At 36.7% G+C, this 15,751-nt stretch overlaps 1 protein-coding gene across 2 annotated transcripts in view; it reads right to left on the bottom strand.

Annotated features, from left to right (window-relative positions):
• Window positions 1–15,751, bottom strand: part of LOC142322245 (methionine aminopeptidase 1) — a 46,362-nt gene that overhangs the window by 13,794 nt on the left and 16,817 nt on the right. Inside the window, exons 4-6 of one of the 2 annotated variants that reach the window (XM_075361105.1) lie at window positions 13,452–13,627; window positions 10,722–10,944; window positions 2,052–2,123 (exon numbers count right to left, since the gene is read on the bottom strand). In XM_075361105.1, coding sequence (XP_075217220.1) covers window positions 2,052–2,123; window positions 10,722–10,944; window positions 13,452–13,627 — 471 coding nt within the window. Of the gene's footprint in view, window positions 1–2,051; window positions 2,184–10,721; window positions 10,945–13,451; window positions 13,628–15,751 lie in introns of both variants that reach the window. The other variant, XM_075361104.1, reaches the window with a different exon arrangement.

The following is a 15,751-nucleotide window of genomic DNA, read 5'->3' as shown; positions in this document are numbered from 1 at the left end:
TTTAAAGTAAAGAGTTAAAATGGAATAAAACTGAAATTTACTATCTTTTTAATTTCTCTGTAACAAATGAAGATATAAACTTGATTATTGGTATGTATAATCTTCATGTAAATATCTAAAAACTATTTCTAGATTTTTCAAAATTTGACCTTGAAAGGATGAAGAAAGGTAAAAAAATTTGAACTGTGATTTCAAATTTTCCCCATTTCTGACTATTCTAAATGAGATATTTATTAGTAGATTGGGGCTTGCAAATACTCTTCAGATAAATATCTAAAAACAATTTTTAGAGTCTTTAGAATTTTGATTTTTTAAGAGGTGCAACAGTGTTCAAGTGCGGTGGCTCAACCAACAGTCACTGACTATATACTGTATGTGCGACATAACTGGCTGCACCTGCCTTCTCGGGTTAATTGACTAAAAAACATAAAATAAAAATAATTAAAAAAAAGAAAAGAGAAACGAAGTACGGTCATCTCCTATGGTGTTTGTTGGGTAGTGCTAAGATCTACACAAAATTTTTACCTGTACCAAGTACAGGTAACCAGTTGCAACTAATATTTTTAAGATTGGGGCTGACTATTTTAAAACTCACATTCTTAGATCATTCAAAGTTTCAGGTCCTGTATTGACCAAGCTGTTGCTCTGAAGAAATTACAATACACTGATAATTTTTATAAATTGAACAGGCTATAATTCTTATTTAATTCTCACAAGCATGTATTTAATAAACACTGCAGGGTCTACGGGGCAGAACCTTCTGGCTAGACGGGAAGGGTGAATGAAGCGAGCCATGATCAGCTAAATATTCCAACTGTGATGGAAAATGCAAGTAACCATATAATGCGGGCAAAGCATGATAGGGATGCTAGTTATTAACCCTTTGAAGACCAAACCTTTTTCAAAGATGGTTAAAAAAAATCACAAGCTTATAATATTTTTGGTAAAAATAAAAAGGTAGTGCCTTATGGTGACTAAGTCTGCTAAAAAATTTATAAAATTTTTTAATACTAATATTTTTTTGCAATTGTTTTGTAAATTGCAATGAACTATCAACTAGAAATGCTTTTTGTGGTCATATTCAAAAATTTGTCTAAGGATTAAAGAACTCAATAACAGAAAAAACCCAAAAATGAGTTTGAAGTAACTTAAAATCAAGAAACAATTTTACTATAGGAATCATGTATTTTTTTTAATTGTTATTCTGTTTTGTGTTAATCCTGAACATTCATGACGTTTGGCAAGAAACTGATCAATTTTAGTTAAATTTAGTTTAGAACTGTCAGTTCACGAATTACTATCAGATTGAACATTCCTAAGTTCCCGATCAACTTCACACAGTGTTTAAATATTCCGCTCATTTTGCGAATTATAGAAACTCGCTAATAAATATTGCTGGGAAAAAAACAACAAACACTAAAATGGAATAAGTATAGTGTAATGATCCAATTGTCACAAACAACTAAAAACAATGATAAATACACAATGTTCTTGGCTCATCTGTGTTCTATGCAACAACCAATAAATACAGTATTGCAAAAAAAAAATTGTAAATGGAATAATACTCTGAATGAACTATGCTTTGATGACAACTCATAACAATAAAAAGCAAATGATATTTACGTATTATGGAATGAAAACGATTAAATGATCTGTAAAAATAAAACCATAAACAGTTGTTAAGTTCAAAATAATTATTTTTGTTTACCAACTGAATATTAATTGCAATGCCAAGTGTGACTTTAAACAACAACAAACATGATGTCTCAAAAGCAGACTGCCATGTCTATCATGACAACCAAACATGTGATCAGTGCCAACCTCATTTCAACACTGACAAAATTTCGCCAATTCATCTTTCTCACATAAAATGAGATTGACGAAAAATTGCCAGTTGGTCTTTTTAGGATAAAATTGAACCTAATGAAAAATCATCAAGTTGTCTTCAAAGAGTTAAATATAAATAAATCATATAAATACATTATTACCTACCATTATTCTTTAACAATAAAATTTATAGCATTTCATACTAAACAAATAGCTTTAATTACCTATTTTAATTGCTCTATCCAAACACTCCCAGGTAACTTGTGTTAATTTTTTGGCAGTATCACTAACTTCACCTACAAGAAAAGTTTCATTTAGGTCTCCGTGAAAACTTCTATGATATACAGTGACGTCAACTAAAATAAAATAAAAGTTAATAATAATAATAATAAATCTTACATAGCGACTATCAATAACTGTAAGGACTAAGTGCAATATGAACTAAACTATTTCTAAAAGTAAAAGTTTGTTTTAATGCTATGTACATAAATGCATAAGTGTACAGTAGTTTGATTATAAGCAATAAAAAAAAAAATAAAACAAGATAGAATAAATTCAAATATTATTGAATTTTAAATATTCGAAACACATTTTGGATATATAAAAATCAATCTTTTTTTTATTATTATAATTAAAAATCATCTATACATATAAACCAATAAAACTACATGCAACAATTTACATTACCGAAGCCATTAGAGAGGAGACTGTTATTTAAAAAAATTGCAGTAAATTTTTCTGCTAAATACTCCCTTAGAAGATCAAACTTCACTTTCACTTTTAAAGAAAGCTATTAAAAATATACATCCTTTACTGTAGGGGTTGGAATTGCCTTTCTAGTTTTAATTTCATACATGTGAAAATTTACATGTACTCTAGAACTGAAATTTTATACAATAAAATTTAGTGAAAAACTTAGGGTATATAAATATTAAAGTGAAATAAATAAATAATGTGAAATTAATAACAAAGTATTATTTATAAAAAATAAACATAAAAATAAATATGGGTTTTACCACATGAAGGATATATAGTTCATCCCATACTTTAACAGCATCTCTGGAGTAATGGTAGCAACAGTTTTATATCTTAAATCAAGTAAATTAGTAGGTAGCGAAAGCACTTAAACAAGCTCTTTTATAAAACCTCAAAGTAAAAATCCTTTTTTGCACACCAGAAAGCAGAGGTAGATTTCACCAGTGCTAAGTAGGGGATAAAAAAGACTTCCACCTTAAAGTTAAGAAAAACTTCAACTTTACTCAATATGACAATGGTTGGATATGAAAAAAAGTTTCATATGTTTAGCATACAATAATTCCCATCTTCTTACAATTTTAGCAACATTTTGGTCATCCCTTGCTGTAAGGGTTGGTCATATCAAAAATTGTTACAAACAAAAGTTTTAGGTAATGTTTAGAGGATTAACGACGACTTTAAACAGATTCGATAATGTGCCTATTACGGGTAGGTATGATTTTTTTTGTATTTGAAACCCCATTTTTTCCACCTCCTAAGCCAATGGCTAGTGATATAAAAAAACTTTATTAAGATAAATTTTAGGCCCTTATCCCAAGAATAGTAGGAACTTTAAACGAAATTGATATTTTACTTAATAAGAAAGTTATAGCGATAATTTATTTTTTTGAAAAAGCCCATCTTTATCCCCATGATCCGATATTGCCCATTAACAACCTTGACCGAGATTTTAGGTCATTATATTTTAAGTATCAATTTGAAAGTGATTGGCGCAAAATTACGGCAGTTTTGTATCCACAAGAAACTGAAATTGAAATATATATATATATATATATAAACTTTTAAACTGACAATGGTTTTGGGGCCTGGGGGATGTGAAATGCGAAGATATGTTGAAATTTTCCAGAAATAGAATCATGGTATCCATTACAATAGGTAGCTTTTTTATGATGAAATCTACCTAAAAATCACATGGGATCAGATTGGGTGACCTTGAAGGCCACCACAAACAAGCCATGTCATTGTCCACACCAACCTGATCCAGTGGTTTGGGGAAAACACCATTCAACCAATACCATTCAGAGTTGGGGAACCCCTTACCTATAAGAGTTCATGGGGATTTCCTAACCATCAGATATGGAAGTTTATGTTTATGCTTATGTTTAAGTTTATGTTTTAACTTTTCCACCAAGATGAAATGTTGACTCATCACTAGACACAATGTGATCAAGAAAGTTGTCATATTCATGCTGCAACATTTCAATCACAAAGTACAGTGTAGTTGGTAGGCAGCTGTAAATGGTATGGACCATATGTATGTTTTCTTAAAACACTCCAAACTGCCATCACTGGCTTTGCTAGTTCACGGCTGACCTTCATAACAAAAGTTTTTAGGAATACATAGAAAGATTAACAGTCACATTTAACATTTCTTCAATTCTTGCTTATATCCACTGGGGTGATATATTGATACTCTGGTCCCTTGTGCGGCTCAGAGTATCCTTGTGGTAAACCTTATTATCAGTGTCTTTTTGGCTGTCGGTCGTGTGTGTACCTTCCGACAGTATCGAGGTTTGCTGATCCTAAGTCTGTATTCACTAACAGCGTATTTTAAATTAGACTCGACATCTGTAGCCTTGCTGCGGTGTGATTGGCGTGGATTTATACGACGCATACTCGCCTCAACGCGGCGAAAGGGTGGCAACGACTGCTGGTCGTTAGTCTCTGTGACAGAAAAAAGACTCTGCCTTTTAGTCGTTCTGCGCTCTTGTCAGAGCGGGGGCTGTAATCAGTGGTTCATTGTTGTACGTCTAGTGCATCAATCAATCGTTCCAGTAGCAGCGAAGAGGTATGTAGCGTGACAGGAGAACGTAAGGGTCTCCAGCTGCCCGTACTCGCTGCGGGCAGTCGTCACATCGTGGGCTTGCCCAAACCAGTTTATAGGAGACAGCGAGAATTTTGTTAGCATCCAATTACATTAGGGAATCTTCGGCCATGTCGGAGTTCCAAGTTGTAAAGAAGTCCAGGCGGAAGAGGAAACCAGTGCCGGTGCCGTCGACTAGCTCCTCAGAGGATGAGGTAAGCGATGCGATGGACACATGGGCACCCACCCAGGTGCGGTCCTCCCCTGTAGTAGAGGCTTTTAAGAATTCAAAGGGCAGACCTGGTAGTTCTGCCCTGCTGTTGAAGGTAGTCCAGGAGGACCTGGACTACTTGGTAGATTTTCTTTCTCTTCCCGGCGGAGTCAGCTCGGGTGCGAGGAGGACAATTCTCCCCCGGCTAGGTAAGCTGAGGGAAGCTTTTGTGGCGGTAAGTGAGGGTTTCGAGGCCTTGGCCTCCAAGCCCCAAGAGGTTAAGGCTCCCAAGGTGGTTATTCAGGCCCCAGCGCAGCCCAGGCGCTACGCTGAAGTCCTGAAGACCAAACGAGAGGCCAGCAAAGCGGTGAAGAAGCCGGAGGTACTTTTTGTTAACAAGGCGGAGGGCTCCAAGACCATGAGTCAGGAATTGAAGCGCGATTTCCGAGAATCCCTTCGTGGCGACCGGAATCGGCTTAGGATTTGAGATATAAGGGAGACCAGTAAGGGTTTAGTCGTCGTTGCGGATAACAAGGAGACAGTCCAAGTCATCAAGGACTCTCCAGCGGTGCAGAAGCTTGAGGTCAAGGTGGACCCCAAGCGATTGAGAAAGCCCCGAGTCATTATATATGACATCGAGCGGGGTCTCTCTGATGAGGAAGTTCTGTCTCTCATTCGAGAGCAGAATACTGATTTGGATGCGGCCACGTTCAAAGAGCAGTGTAGGTTAGTCTTTAAGACTGGAAAGCATGATGCCCCTCGGTATCACGGAGTTTTCGAATTAGGTGCTGGTCTCCACCAGAAGTTTTTGTCCGAGGGTAGGGTCTTCGTCGATTTTGCCTCTTGCGGCGTCAAGGAATACCTTGATGTGCAGAGGTGCTTTAAATGTTGTAGGTTCAGCCATAGGGCCAAATTCTGTAAATATGCGTCGGTCTGCGCGCATTGTGGTGAGGAGGGCCACAAGCGTGACGATTGTCCACAAAAGAAGGAGGCTCCGGTCTGCTTTAACGGCAAGCGGTTATGCAGAAATCATAGGCACTCCATCAACAGTAGGGAGTGTGGTAGTTATTTAAGAGCGGTTGAGGTCTACTTGAACTCGCTCGATGGTTAGGTTTGGTCAACTCAATGCCCAGGGTGCCTATGCGGTCCAAGTAGAGTTAGGTAACGTCGTTGAAAAACGGGGCCTCGATGTTTTACTTCTTCAGCACCCGTATGTAATCAAGGGTGACCTGCCAGGTTTTTCAGGATGGAATAAGTTCCATGTAGGTGATAGTAAATCCGCCGTTCTGTGCAGGAAGTCTATTGATAGTATCTTTATACGGCAGGCCTCTGACACGCATCATGTCGTTGTTAAGCTTGCTGTGGATGGTTTCGACCTAGTTGTGGTTAGTTCGTACTTTCAGTACAGAGATCCCACTGAATTACATTTGGAAAGATGGGATAGAATTATCAGGCTGGTAGCGGGTTGTCCTATTCTTATAGGAGTTGATGCGAATGCCAAATCGCTTCTTTGGCACAGTGGGATCACAGACGACGGCGGAGAATTGCTAGAAGGCTTCATCGCGCAGCATCGTTTTGAAGTGTTCAATGTCACCGGCGCGGTGGGATTGCGGAGGACCTTCCTTGGTAGCACAAGTGATATTACCATAGGCAAGGATATCCCAGGTAGGATTCAGAACTGGTCTGTAGTCGATGATTGAGAAAGCGACCATCGGCTCATCATTTTTGAGTGGTTAGGTGGGCTGCGCGATGTCTTTAGGGCGGACGCCCCTGTTCAGCAGGGGCGCTTCTTGCACAGGGGGGCGGATTGGCCCAAGTTTTCAAACATTCTTGCGGCCAGGATGCGGGTGTTCACTCATACCCTGGACAAGGTCCCTCTAGATAACCTGGCAGAGAATTTCTCCTCTGCGGTGGTTGAAGCCGCAGAACTCTCAATCCCTCGTAGTACGAGTCGAGAGAGAGTAGCTGGTTGGTGGTCTCGGGACTTGACTGCGATAAAGCAGGCCGTGGGCCGACTCAGGAGAGCCACACAGCGTGCGCGTGATCCTGACCGGCGCGAGGCCTTGTTTGCGGAGTATCGTCAGAAAAGAATGAGTATTTTCATAGAATTAGGACTTCTAAACGAGATTCCTGGAGCTCTTTTGTCCAAGAGCAAGGGAATAAAGACCCTTGGGGTGTTGTTTATCGTGTGCTTGGTCACAAACGTAAAAAGGACAGTCTTCTGTTGGCTCTCTCGACCCAGGACGGCGTTGTTGTTGAAAAAGATCGTGTTCTATCTCTTCTGATGGACGATCTGCTCCCCGATGATACCGAGGTTGGTGAGACCTCGTATCACCGGAGAGTTCGAGCGGCGGTTGTAAATTTCAATATGGACTCTGTGTCTTTGGAGATTACTGAGGCGGAAGTCCGCCAGGTAATCTGTAGCCTTGATAGGAACAAAGCCCCTGGATATGATGGTATCACGGTGGAGCTCCTTGTTTGCACCCTGCCTGTAATTCTTGGCCCGTTGACTAGGGTATTCAATAGGTGTTTGTTTGCCGGGTATTTCCCGGCTTGCTGGAAGCGTGGAATCTTGAAGCTGTTGTTCAAGGGTGGCGACAAAGGACCCCACTGTTAGTTCTTCTTACCGTCCTCTGACGCTCTTACCAGTTGTTGGAAAACTTTTCGAGAAGGTACTTTACCTCCGCATTAATAGTAGGCTTACTTTGAATCACATGCTGATGGACGACCAGTATGGCTTTAGACCCGGTAAGAGTACAGAGGATGCGATTATTAGAGTCCTGGATCTGGCTTCAGGCAGTGAGTGCAAGTATGTACTCTGTGTCTTTTTGGACATATCCAGGGCATTTAATAACTTGTGATGGCCCTCTGCCTTGTTTCAATTGCAGAAGCGTGGTTGCATGCAGGATGAAATTAGGACTCTCTCGAGTTATTTCAGCGACAGAACTGTTGTCCTTCGTGACAGCAGTTCGCAAGTAGGAAAGACCCTGTCAAAAGGATGTCCACAGGGCAGTGTATTAGATCCACTCGTCTGGACCATCGAGTTTGACTCTCTCATGTGGCTGCGCTTGCCTGGTGGCTGTCGCGTCGTGGCTTATGCCGACGATGGGCTGCTGCTGGTTGAGGGTAGTTCGCGTGCTGAGATCGAGCTCAGAGCGACACAGGCATGTAGGGTTTTGCGGTTGTGGAGTCTTCAGCATAAGATGGTTTTCAGTGCGGAGAAAACCACTATGATGTTTTTGAAGGGCCGTTTAGCTGCAACTCGCCATCCGCGGGTTGTGATGGACGGTCGTTCAATTAGGTATGTCACCCTTCAGAGATATCTGGGTGTTATCCTTGATGAGAGGCTTCTCTTCAAGGAGCACCTTCAGTATGTGGCGAAGAAGGCAGTTGATGCTTTCTTCGGCGTCCGTAGAGTGGTCCATCCTGATTGGGGGTTGAATTTCCGTACCATGCGGATTCTTTATAAAGGTGTTTGTGAGGCCATTATGTTGTACGCTGCGCCCATCTGGGCTCATTGTTTGCAGTACCAATGTTATAGGGGCATTCTTCTACGAGCCCAGCGTCTTCTTTTGTTAGCGGTTGTCAGTGGTTACAGAACTGTCTCGCAAGAGGCAGTAACTGTGATCGCGGGCATCAAACCTGTGGATATTTCGGCTACGGAATGTAGCCTGCGATATGTTGCAAAGAAGGGAGGCCTTCTTACTGCTGGGCGTATGCGTGAGATCGAAGACCAAGGTTTCGACTCTTGGCAAGATAGGTGGAACACTTCTTTGACAGGTCGTTATACGCATGGTATATTTCCTGATGTTAGAGAGTTGCGAGCGATTAGCTGGGTATCCCCCAATCGGCATACCACTCAGTTCCTCTCAGGACATGGTGCCTTTAGGGATAAATTGGCAAAGTTTAGGTTGGTTGTTTCCGGCTTCTGTCCGGACTGTAGGGTCGATGACACCGTGGACCATGTCCTTCACATATGTCCCCGGTACGAAGCTGAACGTACCAGAGTTGCTAGGGAACTCGAGAGAGTAAACTCTATTTTGGATCTACGAGTCAACTGGAGGACTCGTAGAGAGTGGACAATAGTTGCTGGCTTCCTTCGCTTCCTTTCCCTGAGCAGGGCTGCCGAAGGGATCTAGTAGGTGATAGGAACCTGGGTGGCTAGGGACCGCCTGGGCAGTTGACTGGCCGAAGGTAGGCGCTTAAGGCAGCGTGCCTCGGTTAGATGTATTGGTGGTATGCATTTAATCAGGCTGTCGGCGGAGTTGCGGCCGTTGTCGGCGGGCGGGATTATTCTTGCCTGGTGGGTGCAATCGTGCTCCGACGGGGGCACTAATGAGCTAATGACACTGTCGGCGGGGCTTCTCTGGGTACTGCTTTGGTGGTATGCAGGCTCCCGGGCGGACCGGAACGGAGTCAGATAGAAACTCATTTTGAGTATTAAGCGGGGTTCTTAAGGGAACTAGGTCTAAATTTCGATGTACAAAACTTTAGGGGAAAAATTTATTGTTGAGGTTGTTAGTACGGATCTGAGACATTCAGAAAGTGGCTCTTTAATAATTAGATCTAGGCGCGGGGTCTTCTTTCCGCGGTTAGGTTTCTAGCTTAGTTCCTGAGGGCGACGTGGTAGCTGCAGGTGTCTGTTGTCTTCATTCTGAAGGCATAAACACGTAAATCTATCTCGGGGTGAATTTTTACAGATGTAGATGTCCCTCGGGGTATCTGCATCGGTGGCACCTCTGCGGGGCCCGAACTGAAAGCTGTGTGGCACAATCAGTTTGAGGGCGAGAAGATGTCCTCCGTTAAAGCCACTACTGGCTAGGAACGGAGGGGGTGGTGTAGCGACCAGAAACGCTATGAGGTGGGATCTTCTCCCCTCGAGGGCGGGGGGGGGGGGGGTCGAGATAGGGTGATATATTGGTGAAATCATCATCGCAAATCAGCTGATTTTAAAGTCTAGAGTTCTAGGGTTCAAATCCTAGTAAAGGCAGTTATTTTTATATGGATTTGAATACTACATCACGTACTGCATGACAACGATTATGAAAAATGCGATTTCAATGACCAACTCTTTAATTTCATCAGCTGAAAGAGCCAGATGGGTTAATGGTAAAAATAAAATTTATATAGATGATGGTAATTTTACTTTATGTATACCATTATCAATGTTGATGGGGTTTGCTGAAGACTATAAAAAAATTATCATAAACAATATGTTAATATCACAAAAAAATTATGACAGCTATATTTTGGGACAAATAGGACTTTTTTTTCCTATGTCAAGAGACACAATGAATTCTGCAGAGTACTTTGAGATTCTAAAAAATTATAAATGGTTAAACTCATAAATGTTGATGTTCTGCAATCAGAACTGTATATACTGCACAATAATGTGAAACTTATACAGCTTGTATTGCACAGTTACTGAGACTTCAAGTTGAAAGTTTTGGATCATCTTCCCACAACCCAGACCTCAGGCCATATGACCATCATTTGTTTGGGAAAAGTGCACAAAAGTTTAATAATGAAGACACAAGGAGGTCAGACACACACTGATCAACAAAACCATTGGCCACAAATTGAATAAATGCAGTTGATTATATTAAAAAAATATAGCCTATTTATAGGCTGAAAATGTATATTAAAAATGTAGTCAATTATGTTTATGAAATATAAAAACATACTAAAAAAAACTAATTGCTTAAAAAGATCTTGGACATGGTACATTTATTGTCTGAAAATCCACTGTAATTTTAATACAAAATATGTACGCCTAAAGACCAGCCAATAAAGAAAAAACAATACAAGAAAAATTAAAAGATTCTCATTATTCATAATACTTACTGTTACAGATATCACCATTTTCAAGTGGTCTTTGATCTGGTATACCATGACATATAACTTCATTAACAGATGTACAACATGACTTAGGAAACTCATAGTAGTTAAGGGGGGATGGGTAACACTCTCTTTCAATGCAAGCTTCATGAACAATTCTGTCAATCTCATCAGTTGTAACACCAACATCTATTATCTTAGCAGCTTCATCTAATACTTCTCTTCCCAACTGAAACCAAAGAAATTTTTTATATTTTATATATATATTGTTTGTTGAAAGTTCAAATAACCATTAACATATTGACCACTACCTATAAAGTTTAATATTAAAAGAGATTTGAACCACCAAACACAGTAAATAGATAAGTTTAACTTACCATATTAATTCCAAGAATAGATTTTCACAGGATCCGCCATCTTCCGTTGGTATTTGATTCTATAATTACATTAAAATAAATTATTTTTAAAACTTGTGAGTTTGTCGGAGATGTTACTTTTTCATAAATTTTGAAGTTAATATGGACGAATGTACAAATTCTGCTTTCCAGTACTGGAATTAAATCTATAAAACGGTAATATTTCTTGACAAATTCAAAAATTATATAAAAACAATTTACTGAAATGAAATTATATTACTAAATACAAACTGAAGATGTGGGATCCCAAGAAAATCGATTCTTGAAATTAATATGGTAAGTTTAAAATCTATTTACTGTGTTTTAGTGGTTTAAATTTCATTTTAGGGTGTAAATATATATATATATATTTACAAACTGGGTATGAATCTTAAAAATATTTGTTTCGGAATCCTAAATTATCAGTTTCACTAAGTTTTTGAATTTTAATCTTAAAATATTAAAAAAGGAATGTATACATTAAGCTCTTTAGGACAGTCTTGCCACATATCATGTTTCTTACTTCAAGGTAATGAAAAAGTGCAATTATTTAGGTGTGAAAATATTCTGTTTTCCAATTATGGACTATAAAATTTCCCTTTGACCTCAAAATTTCAAACATGCACTTTAGCATTTATGCAAACTCATTTCAATGTTGAAAATAGAATTCTTTTAAAAAATGAAAATTACGAAAACTGGCAAGAATAGTTGTTTTTTAAACACATTTAAAACATTGCAGTAGTCTCTTAATTTACATAAGAGCTACATACTGGTAAAAATCCTGTGAAAAAACCTACATAATTTAAAACATTAGCAAATACAAAATTTAGGATTTTGTTCAGATTAAAATATTTCCCAAAGCATTACAAGAATGCAATTTGTCACCCACTAACATGAGAAAGGGTAGCTAAACCAGTTAAAATAATTTTTCTTTTTATTGCTTTAAAAACCAGATAAAAACTCCTGCACGTTTGAAGTAATTGCTTTCTTTATGGTCTAATTTTTTTATTGCACACCTAAATTTCTTAATGCAGTCATTTTTCATTTCTTCTGTTGAAATGATTTTCCCAGCAAATCTTCATTCTTATGTCAATTCCAAATCTTCATCAAATTCAAAGTAATCTAGCATCAGTAATTGGTAATTCTTTAATTGGCATTCCTCCCGCCACTTCCATTCTGGATCACTTCATAACATAAGAGTACGAGTGTTTCTAGGAACTTTTATAATTAGTTAGCAATCAGTATTTTTATAAAAATTAAGGTTAAAACTTACAATGCCTAATTATAAAATCGGTTACTTATAGTTTATCTATACCTAGTTGGATTATACCTACAAGGTCCTAGTTAACTGCACATCCATCATATATCAATCTAAAAATTAAAGTAGGCTTTATAGTTAACAAAATAAAAAATCTAGAATCAGCAGGTAGCTTTCTTTCTCATTGGCTTTTAAATCACTAACATAAGTGTTCCGGTAATCGTTTTCCAATTTCAGCTATTTTTTCTCAATATTTTTCAGTGTATGTAAAATTTTTTATATTTATATATCTTTAGCCATACAGTTTTCTAACAGTCATTTACATACTTTAAGCTTTAATTCATCTTGCATTTTTTTATAGTGTACAATTTAATAAAAAATAATTAAAGTACTGCTGTTCTAATCAAGATTTTATGATCGTTCCCTTGTTTCATCCAAGTAAATGGTGGAGTACTTATTTCTTTTATCCATGGAACACTAGACTTATCCATTCCTGACATGATCTATATTATTTAAAAATATTATTAGTCTGATTGTTATTATTATCTAATGATCACAATAAAAAGTTCTTATAATACTATTAAATTATATTTATTATAGGCCTACATGAATGAATGGATATTATTCTTTTTATGTATTCAGAGGTAAATATTTAATATAATAATGAACTACTTTTTGTAATATTTCATAGTTTTTTCCCTTACCAAACAGGTTCGCAGGACCGCCAGATAAAAAGATAGCTTATATATTTATCAGAAAAGTGCAAATTTTATAATATTTAAAATATTATTAAAATAAGTAGTGTAAATCATTCATAATTTTTATTAAACTACTTATATAAAATCCAACCACAATCAACAAGTGAAATACTAAAGAGTAAAACATTTAATATTATGTCAGAAAGTATAACACTATAATATAATACATAGTAATAAAAAGATGAAATATTAAATATTTATGTTTAACGCAGTTTGTGCAATGAATCAATAAAGATTGCACTATAATTACTGTGTTGCATTTTCAAATGTTTTAAAACATCATTGATAACAGAAAGATCTCATGAAAAAAGAAAAACACTTTTACCTTGCATGCTACTCTCATCCCTTCTATTTCTTCATCATTAAGTGTCTTAATTTGAGCAACTTGCTTAACTTGTTGCTCTGACAAAGGTAGTCCAGTAGGGTGAGTTGCATAGTCAGGTCGAGGTATATGTGCAGGAACTACACGTTTTGGACTCTGTGGGTACGGACGAAGTTTACCTAAAAATTAGACATGGATTTTGTATATTGGTTACACATTACTTTAACAAACAATCAATATCCTCTATGAAATTGGTAGAAGGATCAGTTCCATGGAAAAAATCCAATGCTTAATCTCAGGTACTAGACCATAGAATAAATGGACTCAACAAATAGCTTGTTACTCATATTAGCATATTAAGGCATTGAAAATATTATTTACTGATTATTTTCTCCTTCTTTATCTTTTACTTCTACTATCCAGTGTCTGGTAAATTATTTAAAAGATTTATTGTTTCAAATTAATTAAATAAGTCAAAACATAATAGAAGTTGCTTATAATGAGTATCCGATTGTAACAAGCAGAAATAATAAAATTGGTCGGTTTCTTTATTATTAATGAATAGTAAAGTTTGTTTTAATGAGCTAATAACAAAATTAGAAGTTTGTTATAACAAGCAAATTATTTCTTTTGATTAATAAATTTGTTTCCTGAGTAATTAAAAACATAAATGATTTTAAAATACAGGTACAGAGATTAAATGTTGGTCATTAGTACTATATGCCTGTTATATTGAATTTTACAATAATGTTGTTCAATTAGACTAGGTAGGCAATAACCTCTTCACAATAAGTGAAAGTGGGTAATAAGAAACAACCCAGATGCAGTAGTAAGCATATACAATTTTAGTTTTGTACTAGCTATTTTTGAATTCTGGGAAATGCCATTCCTTCAATGTTATGACAGTTTATACAGGAAGTATGGCGATTGGAAAAGTGAATAATTTTATAGTCGAGTACAGGTAGTTTATTCTTAAACACGTTTTGTTGCTGCTTTGTACAGTACATTTTTATGTTTAACTCAGGCTGAAGTGAATGTATTTTCTGTGAGCATGTTGTTGTTTTTGATAAATTTTTACAAGGCAGAAATAATATCTGGCATTAAAAGACAAATTCTTTCTGTTTGCAACAAATTAAAAATTATTTAGGAATTAGAAAACAGGCGATCTAATTCAGACATGTCTCAACAATTTGAAAGAGCCATGTTAAATTAAGGGTAGCTTTTGAAAAAATCATGTTTTGAAACATCAGTTTCAGGTAAAGAAAACGACATGTGAAAAAAAAAATTGAATGGAAGCTCATATCATGTAGTTCAAGGTAGAGTGAAAAAGTTCCTATAATGGTCAAATTTTGAAAATTCAGGCTGAAAAATCTACTGACCAGCTAAGACACAAAGGGTTTGTTTGTAGCAATGGTTGACTGAATCAAATTAAAAACAGACATCAAATCATTTTTGTAAAAATTAGCAGTGAAAAAGGCAGGTGTAGATAGTTCTGATGCTAGCAATTGGCTGGGCGAAAAATGGTCACTACTAAAATTGGGTTATGAATGGGAAGATATCTTTAATACTGATGAAATTGTCTTATTTTATAAATAAAATCCAGACAAAATATTTAAATTTAAAAGAGGAAAATCTGTCTGTGGAATGCATTCAAAAGTAAGTCTTACATTCTTCTGTGTTCAATTACGACTGGAACTGAAAAAAGAAAACTGTGTTGGTCATTGGAAATTGATAACTGTCAAGCACACCCAGTTCTGTAAAACCTAACATAAAAATTGTATTTTTGCCTCCAAAACTTCTGCAAAACTATAACTGATCGATCAAGGCACTATCCACTGTTTTAAAGTCACTTCAGACAATTACTGTTATTACTACTAGACTGCTTAGAAGAAAAAAAAGAATCTAATCTAAACACTTTGGATGCCAAAGTAAATTAATTAACAAAGGATGGGATAATATCTTAAACTAAAATTCAAAATCGTTTAAAAAAAAATCCAGTCTTGCTACAGTTGTAACTAAAGAAGATTATGAGCTAGAAGATAAACTACTATTTCAAGATTGGTTTCAGACCACTGATTCCATAAATGCATTTAATGGATTGTAATATGGACAATTATGTGCATGCTGACGATTATGAGTTAATAACCGAAAGTCCAGCAAATGAAGAAATAATTAATGAAGTAAAACGCAGGCAAATCAGTGAATCTAAAAGCAAAAATGAAAACGACACGAGGCTTGCAAATCCAATCACTTTCATCCGTGCATATCGAAACAGCTTAGAATTACTTATGAGACTTTGTGAA

Source organism: Lycorma delicatula, chromosome 3 (genome assembly GCF_047948215.1).
Source record: "Lycorma delicatula isolate Av1 chromosome 3, ASM4794821v1, whole genome shotgun sequence".
NCBI lineage: Eukaryota > Metazoa > Arthropoda > Insecta > Hemiptera > Fulgoridae > Lycorma > Lycorma delicatula.
The sequence above is the reverse complement of the archived record's forward strand: the minus strand, read 5'-3'. Positions and strand labels throughout refer to the sequence as shown.